The sequence below is a fragment of the Chanos chanos genome, chromosome 6, assembly GCF_902362185.1.
Source record: "Chanos chanos chromosome 6, fChaCha1.1, whole genome shotgun sequence".
NCBI lineage: Eukaryota > Metazoa > Chordata > Actinopteri > Gonorynchiformes > Chanidae > Chanos > Chanos chanos.
The window spans coordinates 44,704,321-44,724,950 of NC_044500.1; the positions used below are offsets into that span (position 1 = coordinate 44,704,321).

General features: G+C 40.2%; 3 protein-coding genes across 3 annotated transcripts; all 3 read left to right on the forward strand.

Annotated features, from left to right (window-relative positions):
- Positions 1-1,828: 1,828 nt before the first annotated feature.
- h6pd (hexose-6-phosphate dehydrogenase (glucose 1-dehydrogenase)) lies at positions 1,829-9,915 on the forward strand. The gene is made up of 5 exons (XM_030776140.1): positions 1,829-1,864; positions 4,071-4,742; positions 4,872-4,989; positions 5,337-5,606; positions 5,782-9,915. The coding sequence occupies exons 2-5, from the start codon at positions 4,095-4,097 to the stop codon at positions 7,116-7,118; spliced, it is 2,373 nt and encodes a 790-aa protein (XP_030632000.1). The 5' UTR covers positions 1,829-1,864; positions 4,071-4,094; the 3' UTR covers positions 7,119-9,915.
- Positions 9,916-14,856: 4,941 nt separating this feature from the next.
- rbp7b (retinol binding protein 7b, cellular) lies at positions 14,857-16,804 on the forward strand. Its single transcript, XM_030776470.1, has 4 exons — positions 14,857-15,070; positions 15,741-15,919; positions 16,335-16,436; positions 16,534-16,804. The coding sequence occupies exons 1-4, from the start codon at positions 14,998-15,000 to the stop codon at positions 16,585-16,587; spliced, it is 408 nt and encodes a 135-aa protein (XP_030632330.1). The 5' UTR covers positions 14,857-14,997; the 3' UTR covers positions 16,588-16,804.
- Positions 16,805-17,194: 390 nt separating this feature from the next.
- Positions 17,195-20,286, forward strand: cenps (centromere protein S). Its single transcript, XM_030778397.1, has 5 exons — positions 17,195-17,221; positions 17,355-17,478; positions 19,101-19,134; positions 19,394-19,460; positions 20,155-20,286. The coding sequence occupies exons 1-5, from the start codon at positions 17,195-17,197 to the stop codon at positions 20,284-20,286; spliced, it is 384 nt and encodes a 127-aa protein (XP_030634257.1).
- Positions 20,287-20,630: the final 344 nt, after the last annotated feature.

The following is a 20,630-nucleotide window of genomic DNA, read 5'->3' on the forward strand; positions in this document are numbered from 1 at the left end:
GAAGTGGTCCTCTCCAGTGTGGTCCCAGCTGTGTAGGTATGTGTGGTATGTTGTGTTCTTAGGAAACACACAGTCGTGACGGCCAGACTCTCCTTTTTTGTGTATCAGATAAAGATAAAGCTGTCATGTAGTTGAGTTTACATGATAACTTAAAGGCAATTTGGAGCAGAATTCAACTTAGCATGTCAAGCAATTTCAGATGAGCATTGGACCATAACATATAGGAATGTGTGTATGTGTGTGTGTGCATGTGTGTGCGTGTGTGTGTGAATGTATGTGACTATGTATGTACATTGAGCTCCCTGTGGTCTCAATTGAAAGCAGGAACGAGAGTTGAACTTCTTTTGAAAATATCAAAAGGGGAAAAAAATGTGTTTATTTACAGATAAAGTTAATGTACCATTTCACAGTAATCACTGCACAGTACAATTGCAACCAAAAAGGCATAACTGCTAAAATATAAAACATTCTCTGAGCTGAACTTTGGATGTTTTGCACTTGAACAATAAAATGACTGTGCATGATTCTACATGTGCAATAAGACAAAAAGAAAGGTTTACACAAAGTCTGGGACAAGTTTAGATGTCTGAGTGGCAACATTCAATAAAGAAAGCCTGTAAGAGCTGAACAATGGGAGATGTTTTGATGATTATGCATGGAGAGCAAGAACAGAAGCGCTCTTAACTTCATCATCACGCACAGTCAAGGCATCCGCCATGTAAAGGGCTGCACCACAATCTATTTATCTTAACTACATCACTGACCACTCACATGTTTCTAGACAGCTCTTTGCTGTTTTTAAAGCTTGATCGGGCCGGCACGGGGTAAAAACATATCATACATGAAAAAAAGTGCTAAATCAAAAGGCTATTGGACATGGTTCCTCCCTAGTTCATTCCATCGTCTGGATTTCTGAGAAAATGGGGGACTGATTGCAGATACGCATACTGATTATGTGGGTTCGCACAGTGCTTGAGAAATCCTCGGTAAATGACTTATGCGCTTTGCTGGCTGAGGCGTAGATCTGTAGATGTGATAAGTCACCTGTAAATCAATAAATTTACCAGATAACAGGCTGTTGGGAAGCCTTTGGGGTGAATGGAATCCAGTTCATTGCTTTGCCAAGTTGGTCACAGTTGTCTTTTTTTTAAATAAGAAATAATACTACCATGCATGTGCAAGCTCTGCCTCATTTTCATTGTAATAGTAAAGTCAGTGTCAGCCCGTGTTATGAGCACGTTGAAGTCTCTCTCACTGTTCCGAATGCTGCGAACAGCTGAGGCTTGAGTGAGAGTGGATTTCAAAACTGTAGAGCCGAACGACCTCTGCACCTCTTTTATCTCTTTGACTGATACTGCCCCCAACCGGTACAGTAACGGACTGTAAAACGCTGATATGACGAACATATTTGGTTTCGTGGTGAACTGATCGAAAGTGTATTTAGACGAACAAAGGCATTCTAACGCAATCACTTGGGGTGAATTTATCTCCTGATTGGTATTGTTCGTTTGCTTATTAAAGAGCTCGCTGCAGGCACAGCTGTTTAGTGTTAACATTCGGTTTAAAAGCCTCGACGCCGCGTTATTTTTCAGCAGTTAAAATCCGAAACACAACACGATGTATGGGTGGTTCATACTACACATGTAGACTACTCTGATGTAATGCACTTTGCAACATTTCAATCGTACGATTATGCTTCGGTTGTAGGTTTTCAAATGTCCATTTTTACTGTACACAGTCGTGAACCGTAAAATTCTTTCCGGATGTGCTTGTCACGTGACTGCACTTCAGGACGGCTGTCATCAAACCAATCCACATGCTGCCTGTCCACACACATTCCTCTAAACACGCACAGGAGGAACAGGTAGGAATTATCACAGTCATTTTCCCTAATTGTCCGTGTTTTTAGTTTTGTCTGTCAGGAGACGAATTGCTACAACATAGCATAACTGCATCACAAAAGAATATCACAGTTAAAAGGTAGAAACCTGCGTTGTAGCGGAAGTGATTTGATGTTTCATTGAACTAAAGTTAAAAGATTAGTTGGCTAGTGACAGCTAGCTACCTGGTGAAAATGTCTGATCCATCTATTGAACAGCCTCAGCGATTGCTATGTCATCGCAGTGTCGTATGCCAGTCTTTTTACAGTTTGTTGCCCTGGTGACAGATTCAAAACGATTGGGTGACAGGAGATTTCTAATACTTCTGATGTTAAATTAACGGTAATGACATTAGACTAGCTGTGTAGGCTTGGTGATACGTTCATCTGGAGGACGTGGCACAAACTTTGTATCACTGTATCGTGATGCTGCACCATGACATTCCAATTTTATATAGCAATTCTTAGTTTTAGGGATGCACCATTGGGTTTAGTCTTTAGGTGATAGGCTGCAGGATAAATATTTGTGTTATTCAAAGATATAAAGTGTTGTTTCTTAAATACATTGAAGCGTAATGTTCATCGTTGGTATCGTTAGTATCACAGTTTAGTATCAGATTATCCGTTTTCACCGTTCGTTGAAACGCTTTGTAAACTCGATAATCATCACTTTTTAAGTTTCATATCAATAGATCGATTTAGTTTCCGACACCGTTATTCAGCCTCAAGCATTTGAATTCTTTAAATATCGTGACGTCAGCATACAACTCGTTAATGATAAAACAGATATTACGGAATTTTGAACTTCTGATTTAACTATTTATTATTTTCTGCACTTGGCTATATCCATTTTGTGTCCATACAGTTAAGTTGAGACGTCCGGGCATGCCTTTGCCCATCTTTCAATTATATCCAACCATACCTGGATAATTGTTCAGGATTTCTCAACACTTTCCCCATTTTATCGCAAAGTGCCCACGTACGGTAAAAGTCTGTTTGTCTAGGAATTAGATGTTAGGATAACCCTGAGGTGATGGCCCTACAGTAGGTCCCCTCCCCCCCACCCAGCATTAATCATCAATTCTGGCTGCGAAAAGGTCTCAGCTTTATCGGTCAGTTGGGGTAATCAGAATGCTACCATGGTGTCTACCTCACTGTGAAAAGGCAGATAATTAATTAATAATGATTAAGATATGGGTTCATATGTATGCTCAAGATATGACCATTGGGCCATAGATACCTCGGCATTTTTACATCTCAGTAGTGCCTCTTGAAGTTACATTGTGTACAAATCGCAGAAATATGACAGAATATGACATATGACAGAAAACTGTTAAAGTACTCCGTAAATAAATTCCCGCGAACTTAACTCCTCGGCTTTGTGATACGTGTCAGGAGTTAGGTTGTGTCTCAATACTTGTGTAAACTCAGGATTATCAGAGCAAATGTAGGGGCAGTGTCAGTGACCCGTAAGAATGACTCAGTTTGGCTGAATTTAACGTTTTTCGTTTGTGCTGATGCATCGCGTGCACCAAGAGCAGATGATGAAATCTTCTTGCATTTGACACATACTCAACCGCTCTTCCCCACTTTCAGATCCTAGAGATAAACAGGCCTGTTCGTTAGCCCAAGATAAGTGTTGCTACGAATTTGCCAATACTTAATTCGTATTATTTACCATTACAACATCCCACTAACGTATAGTATTGTATTGCTTTGGAAATGAAAGTAGGAATGTATAAGGGACAAGGTCATATTGTTTATTATGCAGTAAACAATATGACCTTAAGTGAATGGTGTACTTGTATAGATAAGTTCATTGACCTAATCAAAGGGATCTTGTTTAGCCTTGTTCAAATAAACAGCTCGTGATTAGTCGATGTGTTATAACATTAGTCATGGCCAAACGCTGGGTTCATAGCATTCGACACACTAAATAGACTGAAGATACTGCATTTGTTCCAGGTTCTCGTTCAGCTACTGAAAGATAATACGCAAAGAAGCATTTGACATCTCTGAGAGTACACTCAAGTAAATATCATCCTGCAAATTTGACTTACCATTTCTGGCGCACAGTTATCCTTGTTTGCAATAGGTGTGGGTTGTAGACTGAGCCGTTAGAGGATATGACATGATATTTTGAAATGCTTGTTAAGTTAAGCTAAAATGTGTCCTATCTTTGCCTACACAGGGTTGGAGAGGTCCAGGCAAAATCATGGGGAAGCTTATATGGGGGCTGCTACTGTTCGCCACCGTATGTTGGCAGAATTGTTGTGCCACCGACCCAGAAGATACCCAGTCTCGGGGTCATGTGCCTGTTATAGTTGTTGGTGGCACAGGTGACCTGGCCAAGAAGTACTTGTGGCAAGGCTTCTTCCAGCTCTATGCCAATCAGGTTGGCAAAGGCCACACGTTCTCATTCTATGGTGCGGGGCTTTCTCCAGGTGAGAAGGGCACTCCATTACTGTTTGAGATCTTGAAAGATCTAAGTTGCCCACTGGCGCTCTCTGCAGAACGCTGTGCGCTAGTTAAGGAGCAGTTCTTACGGTTGGCTCAGTACCACCAACTAAAGACCACTGAGCAGTACCAGACCCTCTGTCAACAGATGGATAAGCAGCTTAAGCAGGAGGGCATGGTGGAAGCCGGTCGCCTCTTTTACTTGTCTGTTCCGGCGTTCGCATATGCTGACATTGCGGAAAAGATAAACACCACCTGTCGACCCCCCGCCGGGGCTTGGCTAAGGGTGGTGCTTGAGAAACCCTTTGGGCACGATTACGTAAGTGCCCACACCCTTGCTATAGAACTGTCGAAGTCACTGAAGGATGAGGAGATGTACAAGATTGACCACTACCTGGGGAAACAGGTAACGGTGCTGTCCTTAATTTCACACTAATACTAAGTACCCTCTGACTATAACTGGGGCTCAGAGTCGTTAAAAAGGATGAATGCCCTCTAAAGATGGATTAAATTTTTTTTTCTTTATGTCCCAAAGGTGGTCTCCCACATACTGAAATTTAGGAAGGAGAATAAGGAACATCTGGAACCAATCTGGAGCACGCACCATATTGAGAGAATAGAGATTGTGCTGAAAGAAACCCTGGATGCGAAAGGTAATTGGGGGGGAGACTGTGTCTTGAGGTCGATGAACTCTGTGACCTGATTTCTGTTCACTCAAGGTCACCTTGAACATGTCAGCCCTACCATACACTCAATAAGAGTTAAATTCATATTTTAATGTGTTTTTAAGAAGCAGACATATTAATGCCAAATGTGTACGAAGGGCAGATGAAAGGAAACGTTATAAATCAGATTATTAAACTTGATCAGTGCACTTAATGTAACGTCTTATCTTAAGCATATAGACAGTGTAGGCAGGACTGTAACAGATGAGGCTTGCCACCTGTCGGCTTGCTATTCAACTTGGTGTTTGTTTTTTTTTGTTTGTTTTTTATTGTAGGTCGTATTCAGTTTTATGACCAGTATGGCGTAATCAGGGATGTGCTCCAGAATCATCTGACTGAAGTCATGACCCTGTTGACAATGAGCGTGCCAGCCGATCTTGACAACAGTGATGAAACCCTTCAGAATAAGCTGAAGCTCTTCAGCACCCTGCAGCGTCTAAACAGGAACAGTGCCGTGATTGGTCAGTACCAGGCATATACTGCCGAGGTACAAGAAGAACTCAACAAAACAAAAGATTACTTTAGTCGTACCCCAACCTTTGCCGGTAAGTAGCATGGCAATTTTTTTTTTAATCAGTAAGGATTAGGAGCCAACCGTGTCAGGCTTAAATTTTTTTCGTCCAACATGTCCGACTTATTTTAATGAAGGACTCGGCCTTGCGTTTATTCATGAAAATAACTTGACAAGATGTAACTCTACGCGCTTATGTTTTTTTTTAGGGGTGTTAATCCATATCGACACACCACAATATGAAGGCATCCCAATAATTCTGATGTCTGGTAAGATGCTTGATGAACGTGTGGGGTATGCTCGTATCTTGTTCAAAAACGATGTGTTCTGCGTTCAGGACCAAAGCAGCGTTCACTGCAAACCCAAGCAGATAGTTTTTTACTTCGGGCACGGGGACTTAAAGTATCCTGCAATTCTGGTCAGCAAGAACTTGTTCACGCCGGCCCTTGTAGAGAGCGGTTGGAATGAAATCAATGAGAACAAAGATATCGGTGTTCTTGGGTTGCCGATCAAAGACTACCATATCCAGACACCCGTTGTGCAGACAGAGGCTTATGCTGAGCTTATCTCTCATATTTTCAATGGACGCAAGGATTGCTTCGTCAGCACCGAGAACCTGCTGGCCTCCTGGAGTTTCTGGACGCCGCTCCTTGACAGCCTGGTGAAAGAGTACCCACGGCCTTACCCAGGTGGTGCTGCTAATGGCAACTTGTTGAACCTCAAGCTACGGGGCCAAGAGCTGGCTTTCAGTAATGAAGCATTGGTAAATGTGATAAAGCAAGGCCAGGAAGAGAACTTCCAAGTGATGCAAGGGAAGTTCCGCGGCAACGACATGATCTCAGCCTGGGCAGAAGAGCTGGTGAACCGGCTGGCCTCGGACCTCGAGGCAGCGGCCGAAGATGCAGTACGTAACGGAGGTGTCTTCCACGTGGCGCTGTCAGGTGGCTCAAGCCCTCTGGCGCTCTTTCAACGTTTGGCCCTTCACCATTACGCCTTCCCATGGAGGAACACGCACGTGTGGCTGGCTGATGAGCGCTGCGTGCCGCCCACCGAGGAAGGTTCCAACTTCCGGTCGCTTCACGACCATCTCCTTCAGCACGTGAGACTGCCGTACTTCAACATCCATCCCATGCCCGTGCAGCTCAACCAGCGGCTCTGTGTCGAGGAAGACGCCGGGCCACTCCTCTACGAACAGGAAATTAGCCGTCTGGTCAACAACTCCTGCTTTCACTACGTGTTGCTTGGAGTGGGCCACGATGGACACACGGCTTCTTTGTTCCCGGACACCAAGCTGGACGCTCACGGAGACCGTCTGGTAGCTCTAACAGAGAGTCCTGTGAAACCCCATCAGAGAATGAGCCTCACGGTCAAAGCGATTAACAGTGCGCAACGAGTCAGTGTTCTGGTGATGGGCAAGGGCAAGCACGAGCTTCTCACCCAGCTTAGCCGCGTGAAGGGCATCTCACAGAAATACCCGATTACGCGGGTACAACCGACTAGCGGCACCCTCACCTGGTACTTGGACTATGATGCACTTTTGGGTTGAGGCCAGTGTTGCTAAGAGTTAAATCAAACTGCACTTATGGCATTTGTTGATCTGAGTTGTTTGCTATAGTAGGTTTTTTTTTTTTAGAGGTGCAACTGGGTCAATGGTTGAATCAGATGTCTGTTCACCTTTCACCAATCGCTTAATTTTTTTTTTTTTTCTCAATGGCTTTTTATTCTTTGCACAATTATGAGTTTATTTAATTATGTTTGTGGGGGAGGGAGATTTCTAAACTGTGACATACGACTACTCCAATTCACTAAAGTACTGCAATTGTTGGATTAGTATGTAGTATTTTGTTATTGCATATTTGTTTAATTGATACTGCTTCACCGAATGGACCACTGTGCCCATTGTATCTAATGTGCACTGCCGTACAATCAGCATAAAATCTCAGGAAGGGGAATACTGCATTATTTAGCACACAGGGAACTGTTGGATTAACTGTAATTTCTCAGATTCAGTTTATTTCTGTGTGGGGTTTTTTTTTTTTTCTCGTTGATTGACAGGTAATTCCAGGTAATTGTCTCAAACATTTGAAAGAGTAATATATATATTTTTTCTTTTTAATCCAGACAACCTCATGTTCTTACAATAGACATGTTTATGGCCATTTGACATAAGAATTCAAAAATTAGTCATTTGCTAAAATTTGAATGTAATTTAATGATTGAGAAGGATAACAGGGTTAGATGTTTTATGGGCTGAGGGCGAGTGTTAGCCTGCAGGAAACTTTGTGTTTGTGTTTTGAGTGACAGGTTTGGTATTACCCTCAGACCCTCTTCCTGGTTGTTTTTAAACACTTTATTTTGGTGCAATTCCAGGAAGTGGCCGAGTTCTAAATGGAATTTTCAAACAGAGTGATGGTTGAGTTAACCAATTAGACAATAGAGAGAGAGATTTTAAGAATAACATAGATAAGAAGCACATTTTTTAAAGAACATTCAGAATCAGCTTTTGTGCCAATTTGATGATTAGAGTTGTGTGAAAATATTGCCTTATGTAATCATTTTAATTGAAAATTAATTAAGTGAAAGTGCCTTCAGAGAAGCCCTGCGGCTCCTGGGTGCTAGTATACCCCTCCAGGTTTTCAAAATGATGACCTTTTTGGGAGGGGCCTTATCTTTGAAAACAGCAGAGTTTAACATCCCAAAGAATGTAAAACAGTGAGTGATTTCACTGCGAAAAAAATGAAAAGTTAGGTCAACTTAAAATGATTAGGCCAAGAGCTCAAATGTTTACTCAGAAGCAACTGGGAAGATGCTTTGTATTTTAAATTAATTAGCCTAATTTTTTTTTTTTTTTTTTGCCACGTTCTTGTATATTATTTAAATCTGTATAATTTCACGATTCCCAGTTTACAACATTAACGGGTTTCAGTTAAGTAGGATCTTTTATTTGGTGACTGACTCAACACAACTTTTCCACTGTTATTTTTGTTTTGTTTTTTCTTTTAACTTGTAACAACATTTTTTTTTTTACACGCGTGCATGTATTCACAATGGAAAATTCTGTCTTTCTTCGAACCTTTTTTTTTTTTTTTTTTCCCAGCTGAAATTAATTCAGGAAGCTCAGATTCCCATTTCGTTCCTTCTCAGATTCCTTTTTTTTTTTTTTTTGGTAATAGTACTCAGGTTCAAAAGAGTCTGGACACACAGGTTCCCAAGACTTTGTGTATTGCCACGTCCCGCTTGTGCACTTAACTCAGTTAGTGCTTAAGGTGGAACTTAACCATTATCCTCATCATTTCAGTTCGTCTGTAGCCTTTTAGATCTGCACCAGCAGAAAAGAACATTCCAGAACCAACTGTTCAGTTGATGTAACAAACAGTGTACCAGGCCAAGTGTTTGATTCCTAGTCTTATGTCAGTACACCACTAAAGAGTGCCTTTGGCTGTTGTAGGGAACAGTCTCCACAACTTTTGTGAAGTACGGCTCTGATGCAAGAACCGATCTGATTGTGTTTAAGGTAGTCGAGGAGTTATTTTGACTTGGAGTGTATGTGTGTGTGTGTGTGTGTGTGTGTGTGTATGTTTTAAGGATTTGTTAAATACCAGTTCAACACCCAGCTCTTTGCTGCTTGCATGAAGACAATGCAGAAACGGGACTGTAAGGGACTGTATTTCATAGAAATGAAGTGCTCTTTAGAAATAAGGACATGAATGTAGGTATATGTGAATTTTAACTAGCTTTGGGGAAAAGTAGGACTTTAACTTTGAATGGGGTTTTTTTTTTTTGGTTTGTGGTATTTGATTCTGGGTAAATAATTTACATTTTTCACAGCATTCCACTGTAGTTGAATTGCTGCTGACATTGTAGAGTGTGACATTGATATTACCGAGTGGGATCAGATTTGTGTAAGATAACTGAATGGTGTTGTTCCATACCTCAGGTGTTGGGTGGTGCAGTTTTGCCCTATGACTGTTTTGTGCATCACATCAGGGAAAAGCTATGACAGATGGTTTATGGCAAAGCAAAAATCAGCTGTGTACATAAAAAAATGAGTTCTCTCTGTTGATTTTCACGCCATACAGTTGATTATTGAGAATAACATCGGTATTATAAAAATCAAGTCACACAATACTCAGAATTATTTGGAAGTTCACACTGAATTCTTACATATGAACTTTTGCAATATGTTTCTCGATTTGTATAACATTTTTACCATTTACATGTTCAGTAAACATTTTTTAGCTTTCCCATAGGCTTGCATTGTGAACAATCTCACGCTGATTCCCCCGTTTGCTGTGATCACAATTTTGATTATGTAGCAATAAAACATATATTTTTGAAAACAATATCATTTATAGACATTTATTTTGCTCATTTATTCATGAATGTATGTGATTTTGCTTTACAGAGGGATCTATATGTTTCAACAAACACACTATCCATAATTTATATATATATATATACCAAAAATGTCTCAGCTAAATATCACAATTAAATATGACAAATTGGAGTGAAAGAAGAAGAAGAAAAATGTCTTTGTGTTGTGCACTTTTATCAACCAGATTTGTTCACAACTACAATTACAAGCCAATACAGAAGCACACACCGCATTCATGGCATATCCCATCACACTGATAAAAGGTGTTGAGACATCAGGATAACACAGGTTCTTTAACCATCACATAGTCCATCTAAAAACTTACCATCTAAGACACAGCACCTGAGAGATGGTAACAGAACAGAGTTTTCCCTTTCCTGCTGTTTGGGGTAATGAAATATGTTTGGTTATTGGACCTGTCATTTAGAAGCGTTATCTGGACTCTGCTGGTTGTACCGACGGTTGCCATGGTAACAGCATCAATAATAGATGGGCACCGGGGGAGCAGGGGTTCATGTTCCTCTACAGAGGCATTTTTCCAGGTTCCAGTTCGGACACAGTCTGTGGATTAGCCAAAGCCCTCCTCTCACCAGGAAGAAGGCTGTGAGGAAACGCGCACGAGGAGCGTTTGATTAAGTCTCCGTGTCTTTGCAAAACAGAACGTCCACATAGCTTTCCCTTATTTCGAGATTATCTCTCTTCTTTTTATATCACAAGTATTTCAACAAAGAGCAGTGGTTAGTTTGTAAAATGTAGACTTTCCAAATAATCAGTATATATTTTTTGTAAGGGTAACTCATTTACCTGTTGCGATGATACAAGCCCAGGAAAGAACGAGTGAAAAATAGTACAACTCTGGAGTAGTTTTTGCCTGAGGAGAGACAGAAATTAATAATGTTTTGAAACATCCAGTGGAGGATTACTTCTAACACAAACAAACCCGAAATTCACAGCAGTGAAGTCCTTGAGCCGAGGGATAAGAGTAACTCAAAGCTTTGGGAGGAAAGTTAACCTCCTGCCTCAGCACTCAAAGAGGAGAGTAAAAGAAGAAAAAAAACACTCCAGGAATAGAGAAAATACACTGTAATGATTATTTTCAGACAGGTTATTTCCATACTAATCTCTAAATTGTTAAGGAGGTTGAAATAAGCCTGTCTCTTGTCTCCTGTTAAAATGGATGCAATGGTGTAAGACTTACACATGATGTGGCAGACAGAGTTAATACAGTGGTACACAGTCCTTGGGTGAAAGACAGGAGTCCAAAGGCATGGTAGGCTGCTAGGACACTCTGTGGCACCGGATCTGTGAGCGTCAGCGTAACTGCCAAACCTTTACCACACCACAAATGGTTAAACTGTCTCTTAATAGACATAACAGGCAAGAGACTGCTGGGCTTCTGTTTAAATGCCCTGTTCTCAATATGCAGGATAATGATAAAACTGTCCAGTAGTTTAAAGTTAATGAATAAAAGTCTGTGATTCAAGAGTGCATCAGAGAACAAATTAAATCACATAGATTAAATGGACCCATTTTTATGAAAAATCATAAATTGAATATCTCATAATTGAATATCTACACAATAACCCTGCAGATACATAGTATTAAGTTGTATTAAGTTGAATACATAGTTCATGATATTTCATATTACAAAAATAAAACACTTGAAATGCACAAAGTCCTACTAACTCAATAATTATACAGTTATCAGGGACACCTAATATAAAACCAGAGAAAGATTAATGACCTCACTAAACCTGTTTTTTGTTAACTCAGAGAATGCTGTTGTTTTTATAGTCATCTAGACAATACCTGTAGCCATGAAGGAGAACACGATGCAGACTGTGAGGTTACCCAGCAAGGGTTTCTGACAATAACGAGAGGACCTTGGTCTGTGAACATACAATCGCCTATCACAGTGTTAGACTTCTCATGAATGCTTCACAGAGCACTTCCCTGTAGCAATAATATGTAATGATAACTAGAATCATTAATGGAAATATTAGGAAATACTAAATGTTACAATAATTGTGCAATAACACCAGAAAAATGTTAAAGTTCTTAACATACTTCTCTCTCTCTCTCTCTCTCTCTCTCCCTCTCTCTCTCTGTGTGTGTGTGTGTGTGTGTGTGTGTGTGTGTATGTGTGTGTGTGTGTGTGTGTGCTGGATTCACTTGCCTTGTCAAAATGTAGAATTGCGGGGTCAGGGTAAGTACCACAAAGATGACAAGAACAATTTGACTGTGAGAGAGAGAGAATTATACCAACAGTTATCTACTTGTGCATTAGGCTCATTCCGTTCTGATAGGAAATAATAAGAATTTGAAAGATGACAAGCTTACAATTTCAGCCGCTGAGTCCTTGGCAGCCACCTGCTCAAAATAAAGGCTGTGTGGACAAGGAAATGATGAAACATTTTCCTAAAGCATCTCCAAAGGTTTGGGCTAGAAGAGAAACGTATACTTTAAAGCAATTATCCAACCAGTCAAACAGGTACGAGTGACAGATCAGGTACGGGTACGAATCACCGAATGCGTAATCTTCTAAATATGTCACTTAAATCTGGTGTTTTACTCTCTGACCCATAAGCCCTAAAAAAAAATTATAAAAATTATAGGCCGATATCTAATCTCCCATTTCTCTCAAAAATGCTTTAAAAAAAAAAAAGTAGCTGCTCAGCTTATAGCCCTTATGTCCTCTGACAGTCTGAAATGTTTCAGTCAGGCTTCAGGTGTTTTCACTCTGTGCTTACTAAAGTAAGTCATGATCTTTTGTTAGCCATGGATGCTGGTGCTACCTTCATTCTTATTCTACTTGATCTGAGTGCAGCGTTAGACATGGTCAATCACACTATATTGTTAAAGCGCCTGGAAAATCAAATTGGCATCCGTGGCTTGGCGCTCTCTTGGTTTAAATCTTATCTCTTTGAGAAAAAGCAGTGTGTTCACTGTAATAATGTGAGATCTGAGTATCGTGAGTTTAACTATGGTGTTCCTCAGGGGTTGGTCCTTGGCCCTCTCCTGTTCTCTATATACATGCTCCCTTTGGGTGACATTATTCATAGTTACAACAGTAACTCCATTGTTATGCTGACGATACTCAGAGTTTCTTATCTGTCAAGCACAATGACTACTCTGAATTGGCTAACCTTGAGGCGTGGCTTTGTGCTATTAAGTGTTGGATGTCACCAAATTTCCTGATGCTTAACGCAGGCAAGACTGAAATGCTTGTTATTGGTCCCCCTACACATACACATCTTTATAGTGATCTTATCCTAAATTTTGAAAACTTCATCATCTCTCAAAACTCTACAGCTAAAAACCCCAGTGTGATTCTTGACTCAAGTCTCTTGCTAGTCACTCATACCAAAAGCACCATCAAAACTGCCTCTTATCACCCTCGCAAATGTCGCTAAAATTAGGCCGTTTCTAAGCATGGCTGATGCAGAAACCATTGTTCACGCATTCGTTACGTCTCGCCTCGACTCCTGCAATGTTCTATGCTATGGTCTGCCTGCCTCTGTTACCAAAGGTCTTCAGCTGGTCCAGAATGCTGCTGCCAGAATCCCTACCAGAACAAGGAAGTTTGACCACATTACACCTGACCTGGCTTACCTTCATTGGCTCCCAATTCAAGCAAGGGCAGATTTTAAGGTCGTTTTATCAACATATAAAATTCAACATGGGCTTGCGCCGGCTTTACACTTTATAATCCCCCTCGTATCCTGCGCTGTCAAGATTCTGGAATGTTCGTCGTTCCAAGATTTAAAAAGAAGTCTGCTGGCAACCGAGCCTTTTCCTACTGCTCTCCCCTCCTCCGGAATAGTCTACCTACAGAAATTAGGGAGGCAAACTCTCTTCATTACCAAACTAAAGACTTATCTATTTTCTCTAACTTTTGAATCATATAATTTTGATTTGACTTGGACATGTAAAGCCCTTTGAGACTATAAATAGTGATATTGGGCTCTAAATAAACTTGTATTATCATTATTATTATTATTATTCATTTACACGGAAAACCAAGAACACAAATGGCAGAAATGCCGTAGATGAAATAAATATTTCATGGTTATAAAATTATCTTGAAAAAGCTCCATGGCTAATACAAAATAAAAGATAGAAATTCATAGAGTAAAGAGAAAACTGAAGTATAACACATGCTTTTCTAAGAAATACTGAATATGACTTACATGGTAAGTCCACCTGTTGTCTACGAAGATGAAAGGAAAGCGAGTGGTAGGGTCTTGTCATTTGTTGTGCGTGTAAATTGCGACCTCTAGTGGTGCATTAAGAGTAAATCAGGCGTTCAGGGGCAGAGTTTTCAAAAGTAGCTCCGTGATAAACCAGAAAAAATTGAAAAGGGTGTATATGTAGAAGTTTCTGATTCTATCTATTTTCTCACAATATTTTTTTATGCATTAGACTTCCCTCATTTAATGAAGAGCTTTATTAAAAGTGTGAAGTAAAATGGTCCAATCAGAACGAGGTTCTCTCCTTCCGCCCCTGTCCATTCTGCTCTGTCAATTGGTTATTTCCTGTCTGCTCAGACAAGAACTATAGTGGTGCCCCCCCCCCTCCCCCCACCACTTCTTTCACTTTACATAATGTACAGGTTGTTTTTTCTTTTCTAATTCATTTGACATAAGTTACCTCTCATGACCATAGCTCTTCAAACTCTAACTCAAACTCTCAAACAGTAGAGACCATGTCATTGCAGTTGGTCCCCCTGTCAACACGTATGTTGTTGTTGTTTTGTTTTTTTTTAACTTGCATTGTTCTCTTTCGAATCCCACGGGACATATTGCTAAAATGTGTGTGAAAAGTTGCGTTCCGCCCAGGATCGCACCTCTTCCGACAGTGCCTTTAAAATAGGCTTTGTGCTGGACATTTACCCCCTGCCCCAAATTTCTAAACAGCAGACCAGAGCAAATTGAAATACGACACATCAGTGACTCTCACTCACTTATAGCAGTTGTGACCCACATAACTCAATCCAGCAGATTTGTGAATTCCAGGGAGTGGTGGACACAGTGTGGAAAAAAGAACAATTATGCCTGTCAACTACAGTGGGACCTGGGATATGGATACTAATGAAAATTTGGAAGGCTATATGGTCGCCCTCGGTGAGTCGTGATATTAATTTTTCATCGTCAGTTTCATTTCAAAATCTGTTCCTTATTTTCTTATGTCAGTGGAGGAACTTAAATGTTTCAGACACAATGTCGCCATATGACAGGTTGAGATTGCATCTGGTAGGTTTTTGAAAGGCAAGAAAATGAATTCCATACTCTATAACTCTCTTTTTTTGTTAATTATACTGAAGTAGCAATAACAATTTCAAGTATTTTTTTTTTGTTCTGAGAGCATGAAAAAGAGAGTGAAATTTAATGTAATGCCAAGGATTGAGAAATGACGATATCCTCATTGTGTAACAGACACATCTTATTCACCACAATATCACTATGGTCTGTCACCACGGTTAAAGATACAACTCCATACAGCTCCCAAATCATTTTCACACTTTCTAATTTATCTTGATGCTTATAGGATTCTTGATGAGTATATAAGAATATTATCGTGTGTGTAGGTTTTGTATTTGTACAGGTGAACCCATACAAAGACACACTGTATGTTCTTACAGGACAAAAACTATTATGAAATGTATGTTTGTGCTCTTAAGTGGAATGGAGATTGCCTAACGTTTGACATGGTAATATCGGTGTACTTCTTTATTTCTCCCACGAGCCACAAATGGACGTTGCCCGACTTTTAACCACTTTTCTTTACCCAAAGGAATCGACTTTGCTACACGCAAGATAGCGAGAATGTTGAAGCCACAGAAAGTGATTGAACAAGATGGAGACAATTTCATCATCAAGACCATCAGTACTTTCAGAAATTATTCCTGTTCCTTCACCATTGGCCAGGAGTTTGAGGAGATAACAAAAGGCCTAGACAACAGGAAATGTCAGGTAAAACCTGCATTACTTCCTGATTAAAACATTTAGAGAAACACAGTTATGAGTAAGACCACATAAAGATATATAAATACGCACACACACACACCCCTGTGTGTGTATGTATGTATGTGTGTGTATATATGTATATATATAGACATACACACACACACACACAAACAACCACACACACACACACACACACACACACACACACACACACACACATACATACATACTGTATTTAACTTTATTACAGTAATGAAGGAATGCATAAGCAAGTCCTCTGGATAAGATTTTGACAAAATAGCTTCTCTTTAATGTGTGGCATTGTTTGAAATACCATGGTAATACTGCGAGTCAAATGCCAGAGAGACCAATTATTGAAGACAAATTGCTGCAGTAAACACCTAGTGATTAATTTCCACAGACCGTGGTGAACTGGGACAACGACAAGCTTGTGTGTGTTCAGAAAGGAGAGAAGAATAACAGAGGATGGACTCACTGGATAGATGGAGACACTCTCTATCTGGTAAGTCATAAGTCTCATACAATCCTATCTGAAAATCTACAAGGCGATGTATCAGTCAACCATTTGTCTGTCTGTTTTGTTTCCTACCCTCTCATAGGAACTTCAGTGTGAAGAGCAGATTTGCAAGCAAACATACAAGAGGACTGCTTGACTTACAGCGGAGAGACAAGTTACAGGACAACTCATTTATGCCTGTATTTCATCTGCTGTGGACTGTGCTGTATGTGATTGCTTGTGTTTCTATAAATCTGCTCAATGAACTGAATGTGTGGAGGTGCTTCAGTGCTTAAACTGATTTTGTGAAATCATGGCTGAATTATTGTTGAGTATGCTGTTGTATTAAACGGGCACAGACTTCGATTCACCCATTTGTGTTTCCGACTGAATTAATCGATTGTTAAACTGACTTATAAAAAAAAAGGAAAGAAAGAAAAAGAAAACTACACATTCGTACACTTTGTGTACCAATCTGTCAATGTATACCAATCTGTCAGTAACTGTCATTAAAACCACATCTAGGAGTCATTGGGTGTCCGCACAAGTAACGACTCCTGCTAGGTAGGGGGCAGTACATGCAGCTCCCTCATGACGTTATCCTTATGCGCAGAGAAGAAGAAAAGTTTCGCGCAATTTTTTAACTAGGTAGGAAGAAAACAAAACAGCAGTCAATCTTGGTAGACCAGCGTCATTGATGAAAGACTGACTTACCCAGCTTAAAGTTAACTGTCGAGTCGAGCCGTTTGCTGAACGACTGAGCAATGGATGAGGACGCAGCGCAACGACAGGTTGGAATTTATTTCTAATGTCTTGAAATTAGTTACAAATACATTTAAAGTAGCTTACTGTGTACTAGTAAGCCCACGCTGCTATAATGTTTTGTCTCTGTGGACTTAACATACACTATCTACTCTAACGCAGCGACTAAAAGCCGCAGTTCACTACACCGTCGGTCGACTTTGTCAAAGGGTTGCTGCCGATTGTGATAAGGAGATAAGCAAAATGGCTATTGCCGCTATTGCAGAGACGACGTTTCGGCAATGTGGTAAGACATCAGTACTACGATGATAATAACATCAAACTTGCTACAGTCATCCCACAGATACATATAGGCTTGTTTGTGTAGCACCTTTCAACGTGCTTTAGAGATAATGGCTATTTTAAATGGATTTACAAAGGGAATTGAAAAGTAAGAATAAAGAGAAGTAAAACACATTAAGGACAAATTAAAGACGAGAACAACTGCTTAAGAGCACAACAAAAAAGGAAGAGAAAAAGGAAAGCAATTTAAAACCACCTAGTGAATCAATAGTTCTGAGGATTTCTGGGGGGAAACTCCACAGTTCGGGGCCATAGTAAACAAAAGCTGACTCTTTAGCTTGGTTTTGGGAATGACTAACAGATTGCTGTTGTCTGATCGCAGAGATCTAGGGCATATCTGACCTGAGAGATCTGAAATATATCTTACAACCGTGTCACAAAGGCAGAGAGGGGCAAGATCATGAATACATTTAAAAACTAATGGAAGCATTTTAAAATCAATATGAATACATACAGGTAACTAATGAAGAGAACTGGGTGCAGAGTATATTATGGTCTCTCTTTCTGTTGCAATGTTAATATTCTGACAGCGCTTTTGGATAGGCCAGATAAAAAAGAATTTAAGTAGTCCAATCTAGTTTACACTGTGACGTGTATGAGTTCTCTCTGTCAGCATTGGTGAGAACAGCATAGACCACAGAGATACTACAGAGGTGATAGTTTAAGAATCTCATCGACAGCTGTGATTGCTGTTAAAAACAACTACTGGACTCTTGGTGTGGTTTTTGGCCTTGAGGGACAAATAGTTTAGGTATACCCGTACATCATTCCTCTGTGCTTCATTCCCTACAGCAAAAACTTCTTTCTTACCTTTGTTTAGTTGTAGGGAGTTGATGTTATCTATGCACGCAAGCAGAGGACTGATAAGACTCAGGTGCCAGAGACAAGTAAAACCGTGTATTGTGTGGATACTGGTGGAGGGAAGTGTTGTATTTTTTTTTTTAGATACACTGTCTAGTGAAAGCATATGAACATTAAAGAACAATGGCCCCAGGATTGAACCCTGGGGGACATAGAATCAAGCTCTGACTCATGACCTGAGACATGAGTATCAAGCGCAGCAAAAAATTCATGACCAGTTCGGTATGATCTAAACCACTCTAAGGCTGGACCAGAAAGGCCAACCCAGTCCTCTTGCTGGGTAAGAAGAATCTGTCGGTCTGCTGTGTCAAAGGCAGCAGTGAGGAAAAGAGAGCTATGACAGACAGGTTGTCTGAGTCTCTGTGAACTTTCAGATCGTTTAAAATCTTGAGAAGCGCAATGGTGAAACCAAAAGCAAGAGCATGATTTTTTTCATTGAGGTTATTTGTGTCAAGATAGTCATTAAGTTGTATGGACACTACTTTCTTAATTATTTGGCCAAGAAAAGGAAGATTAGAGATCAATCCATAGCTCAGTCTGGTCAAGATTTCATTTCGTTAGCTGAGGCCTGACAAGAGCAGTTTTAAGGTTAGAGAATAAATACATTGTAGTGATTGATTTTGCTATTTTAGTTGTGTTCAAATTGGAAATTCCTCTGGGATGAACTTGATGCATTTTATCTGTGTCTCTCGTCTTCAATCACAGACATTTTCGCTAAAGATCTGGAAAGCTTTTCAAGGTAAGGATCAGCTGAGCTGTCAAAAATCGCTTTAACACAATGAAGAGTGATTAAATGACCTCTACATTTACAGTACAATAACCATAGATAAGAATCATAATATACTCCTGTCTGTGTTTTTGTGAGTGCATATGTATCTATAGCTCTGTGTGTACATTACGTGTGTTAGTATGTGTGTGTGTGTGTGTATATATATATATATTTATATAAATAATATTTGTGTGTAAATATTCGTCACTATGCCTGAATGCGATTTCAGACATGCAAAAAGAAACACCGTCATGGCAGATGATGTGAAGCTCGTGGCCAGACGTAGCACTGCACTGGTGAGTCATGTCTCACTCTTACACCATTCAGCATGTAAAGAAGGCCTCCATGGCCAAATCACTCTTACACCATTCAGCATGTAAAGAAGGCCTCCATGGCTGAATCACTCTTACACCATTCAGCATGTAAAGAAGGCCTCCATGGCCAAATCACTCTTAGATCATTCAGCATGTAAAGAAGGCCTCCATGGCCGAATCACTCTTACACCATTCAGCATGTAAAGAAGTCCCTACTTAAACGGAGGAATTTCATTCACGCACTGAATCATAAGCCACCTGTCAATCCTTATAATGCACTCTGCTTCAGAGCAAATTCAGATCCCAATACCCACTGGCAGAATGGCTGAGATGTTTGAAATATTTTGTGGACGTCTTCCATTTTAATCGCTCGAGGGGAGCAGATGGCAGGTCACATGTGGCATGTGTGAAGGCTTGTAAACCGACTCTTAAAATGACCTTTAAAACTAGCCAGCTTTTTCAACCACATCCACAATCACTCTTCGAATGCTATAAGCAGCGCAGGGTAAAGACTGACAGTTCCGATAGCCAATCAAGTGAAAGGATAGTGACTGTAGCTACTAGGCCAGTTTGTGTTGAAGGTGGCACGTGAGACACAGTGCTGGTCTAACATTGCTGTGTGATTTAGAAAGGATGACGGTTCTGATCACTCAACACGTTTCTTTACTTTTAAAAGTCTAACTACATCCAAAGAAAGAGCGAGGAGCTTGCCAGCACCAACCAGGAGCAGAGGGAGAAGAGAAAGAAGAACGCTGTCAAAAGAAAGAGTACAGATATGGACATAAACACAGAGACGACAGAGGACTAATAACATGGACAAGAACACAGAGGGGATAGAGGACTAATAATATAATATGGACGTGAACACAGAGGGGATAGAGGACTAATAACATGGACGTCACCCCAGAGGTGATAAGAGGACTAATATAATAATGTGGACGTGAACACAGAGGGGATAGAATACTAATAAGGCACGTTTAAAGGAACCACCCTCACTGAGTTCAGCGTTCTGTCATCCGAAAACGGGATTCTTTGAGATTCTTTCTTTTTTGTTGTTACCTTGAATGTTTAATATCACAAACTGTAAAAATGTTGGGCTTCTTTGTCAAGAGAAGAAATGCTGAAACAGAGAAACTTGTTAATTGTACATGA